Source organism: Anopheles coustani, chromosome X (assembly GCF_943734705.1).
Source record: "Anopheles coustani chromosome X, idAnoCousDA_361_x.2, whole genome shotgun sequence".
NCBI lineage: Eukaryota > Metazoa > Arthropoda > Insecta > Diptera > Culicidae > Anopheles > Anopheles coustani.
In genome coordinates, this window is record NC_071290.1 from 17,733,954 (window position 1) to 17,737,786 (window position 3,833).

At 44.9% G+C, this 3,833-nt stretch overlaps 1 protein-coding gene across 1 annotated transcript; it reads left to right on the top strand.

Moving 5' to 3' along the window:
* Positions 1-1,534: 1,534 nt before the first annotated feature.
* On the top strand, positions 1,535-2,584 carry LOC131269271 (uncharacterized). The gene is made up of 2 exons (XM_058271620.1): positions 1,535-1,702; positions 2,265-2,584. The coding sequence occupies exons 1-2, from the start codon at positions 1,563-1,565 to the stop codon at positions 2,434-2,436; spliced, it is 312 nt and encodes a 103-aa protein (XP_058127603.1). The 5' UTR covers positions 1,535-1,562; the 3' UTR covers positions 2,437-2,584.
* The last annotated feature ends 1,249 nt before the right edge of the window (positions 2,585-3,833 follow it).

Genomic DNA, 3,833 nt, shown 5'->3' on the forward strand with positions numbered 1-3,833 from the left:
GTAAACGTTGCGAACTTGTTCGCGCGAACAATTTGACAACCAGGCATTGCCTATGTTAAGGAAAGGAAAGGAAGATATAAGAAGATATAAGATATAAGAAGATATCTTCCGTTCCTTTCCTTAACATAGGCAATGCCTGGTTGTCAAATTGTTCGCGCGAACAAGTTGCCTATGTTAAGGAAAGGAAAGGAAGATATAAGAAGATATAAGATATAAGAAGATATCTTCCGTTCCTTTCCTTAACATAGGCAATGCCTGGTTGTCAAATTGTTCGCGCGAACAAGCTCGCAACGTTTACGGCCAGCTTTACGCGACGGTGCAGTCTGGAAAGCGTGCTAGGTTTTTTTGTATCTCGGGGTCCACACTACAGCGCGACGTCCCGTCACGGAACGCGACGCCGCCTGGAAACATCGGATTTTTCGTTGTACCACTTATTTTTCGGCTTCACAAATGTAATTCAGTTATCAAACTCCGTTTTAATTGATATTTTTACCAAAGTTTTTTCGGGTGCTGAAACGTAAACAAACTGCTCTTCAGCAAGTAGGAGACGATGTGGAAATATATACTTCCTACGGCGGGCCAAAACATCGTCATTGTTTGTTTATGTTTGTTTTCTCAGTGAATTTCAAATGTGGAAGCGCGAAACTCACTCAGGGTGCATAAAATACGTAGCTAAACAAATATCATGCATTACTACCTCAAAATTCAATAAAAAATTTTAGCCGAGTTTGCGCCCCAATGTGATACATATTTCCACATACTCTCCTACCTCTGTCGCGCTTGGCTTGCGGGACTGTTCTGCCGAAACTAGGCTACTTTTGAAACGGGACGTCACGCTGCAGTGTGGACCCCGAGTATGGATTTCAGCGCCTGTCAGGCGACGTCGCGCTGTAGTGAATCTGTCAGATGGGATTCGAAGCTTGAGTTTCCGCCTAACGGGATTCGAGTCTTTGAAATTCGTCTAGGGATCGAATCTTCGAATCTTCCGAGTCCCGATTCTGCCAACACTAGTGCATCTGTCATTCGGCATTTCAGCGCCATTTGGAATCGAGAACTCGAAGCTTATTGTGTTGCCGAAAATCGTTTTCAATTATGTCTGATCCCACGTGCTTCAAATTTACCACGACTAATAGCAGTCTTACGTTACACAATGGGAAAGATGCTCGTTCGTTGCTGCAAACATTCGGACCAACGTACCAGGTTTTCGTTGCACCCTACGCCCCTGACGTTGTGAACGTGAAATACAAGAAAGCGAGGTAAGATCGTTGATCGATGCGGCTAACCTTACTTGGTTGATACTACAAAAGATTTACACGGAATTCACAGTTCTGCCAATAATGCGAAGAGGGCATTGGCGGATGATCCAAGCGTTGTTTCTATAGAACCAATGGACAACTGGCCATTTCATAGAAGTGTCCGCACCTTGTCGAGTGAGCAGGTTTGTATTTCCGAAGAATTGAAACTATGGTAATCTTGCTTATTTTGTACTTTGTTTTTTATATTCATGCTAGAAATCAAAATCCAGCTCAAAATCGTCTGATCCCGTGTCGCGAGATAGCACCATGAGGGAAGATTTGCTGGACGGATGCGTGAAATGCCGTAAGATTGATGCGGGTTTCATGTGCGGCATTTGTTTTGCTTCGTACTGCAGCCAACAATGCCGCGATGCTGATTTTGCCAAACATCGCAAAATCTGTATGGCGTAAGTAATGGAAACCACCTTCCAATCTAATTTCCGATTTATGTGTATTTCTCTTAAAATGTGAACTTGAATGTTTAAAGTGAATAATAACCCAGTTCGAAGTCACTCAAATGGAGGTTTGGGTAGTGAAGTAGAAAAGCCTAATCTCCAAGAACACCAAAAACCCGACACAACTAAACTGTGGTTTGCTAGCTGAATTCCCCACTTTCACAAATCGTTTGCATTCAGGAAATAATTGTTACTGTTGCAAATCGTTTTACGCGAAAGTAAATTTTGGTCGCTTGTGGATGCGCCACAAATTTAGTGCTTTATTTGGCGATCGATTTGCAACTTGAATGGAGCCTTTCTTTACAATTCTCCCGCTTTTATACTCCTACCTTGGGTAGGCGTAATCCTTAATCGGTGTAACTACACCGTAGTTTGCGCCGGCTTGTTGACGAATGTCAGCAGTGTCAACCCTACCTTGTTTCCATTCGTGACAATTACCATTTTCTTAGTTGTGTGGGATTCTATGGACATTGGAAACTTTTTAAAAATATGTTGTAATGTTTCTCATTGCCAGACCCTTGTTAATAAAACATCGACCGCACCCAAGTTTGTACTCCGATGGAGCTGCTAATGTGGCCGTGTCGAATGGTCCCAAGAAAACCCCGACGACAGAGAAACGCGTACCGCAAAAAAATATCGAAAACGAGCCACAAGTAAAGCAGCAGCCGCAGCAAGAGCAACTCTAAAAAGCAAAACAGGATTTGGAAGAGCTACAGAACAAACCGCAAGCTCCGATTCCTCCGGAAAAAACGTCGAATCGTGCTGCCGTGCTGGAGAATACAAAGAAAGCGGTGCAACAGCAACAACAACAGCGAGAGCAGAACCAGGGGCCCAATCCTACACAAGCATCCAATGCTTCTCCGCAACAACCATCCTCGACGCTATTGAAGAGAATGCAAAATAAGGCAGCGACGACGAAGCGGACCATTGCGTTCGATCCTTTCCCGCCGGTTGGCAGCAAGGTGGCCATTTCGTCCATTTCGAAGAAATGGCTCCACATTCACGAGGTGTACGGTGGGAATGATGATCCGTTCCTGAGTTGCATAACGCGTTGCATGAAGCATGCGGATGAGATAGATGAGGAACTGCTGCAACCACCGCAAGAGGGTGACATTGTGTTCGCTCCGTTTGACGGTTATTTCTACCGTGCCGTCGTCACGAAGGTCGAGGGATACAATGGTACCGTGGTGTTCCCTGATTTTGGAAACTTGCTAACCCTCCCTTGGCGCCAGATGAAGGAAATTCGCGACGCTTCTGTGAAGTATGCCAACTGTCTAACGCATGCCGTTGCCCTTCGTGAAGGAGCGCCGTTTACAAAGGCTGTGAAACATTTCCTCAACGAGCTGGTCGAGGCGCACCAGTTTGAGTTAATGCTTGTGGAGGACGGTCCCACGTCGGGTGTTAAAACGGTGGAGTTGCGTCACGTCGAGTCACAGTATCTTTTGGGCGCCAAAGTGCGTTCCATGACAACCCCACGGCAGTGAAAACGATCAAGCTCGAGGCAACGGATCCTGCAACGTACAAACCCGTTTACGAAAGTGAGGTAAGTTATTCCTTTTTTTTTCAATTACCTCTAGAATGTGTCTACTTATTGTCGGGTCTGCTGATAATTAATACTGTCCTTGATAATACAAGTCGCAAGAGATGCATCGTGATAATACAAGTCGCTTTCTATTTTAGTTCGATGAAGCTTCCTTCCGGTCTGACATTCAATAGCACGAGGAACAAGAGCTCGTTATAGTGGAAGCGTTCGAGTTTGCCACCAGCCATAAGGTTGAAGCAATCTTGGCCACTTCGGAAATTTTCAATTGGATCGGAACGAGTACTTAGGAGAGCCCGAACATATCTATGGATGTTTGGTAAACTTCGAAGGCTTCTGGATCCGGGCGGTCATGCTAACTGCGGACTGTGAAAATCAATTCTTTTTGATAGACTTCGGACTCTTCTCCCAGCTTGACAAATCGTGGTCCAAGCGCCGATACCCCCCAGGGCTCACATGGAAGTTTTTCTGTTCGGAATATCATATAGAAAGTAAGTAGTGATTCTTCTCATTCTCATTCAGATTCTTTAACCTGAAGGTATA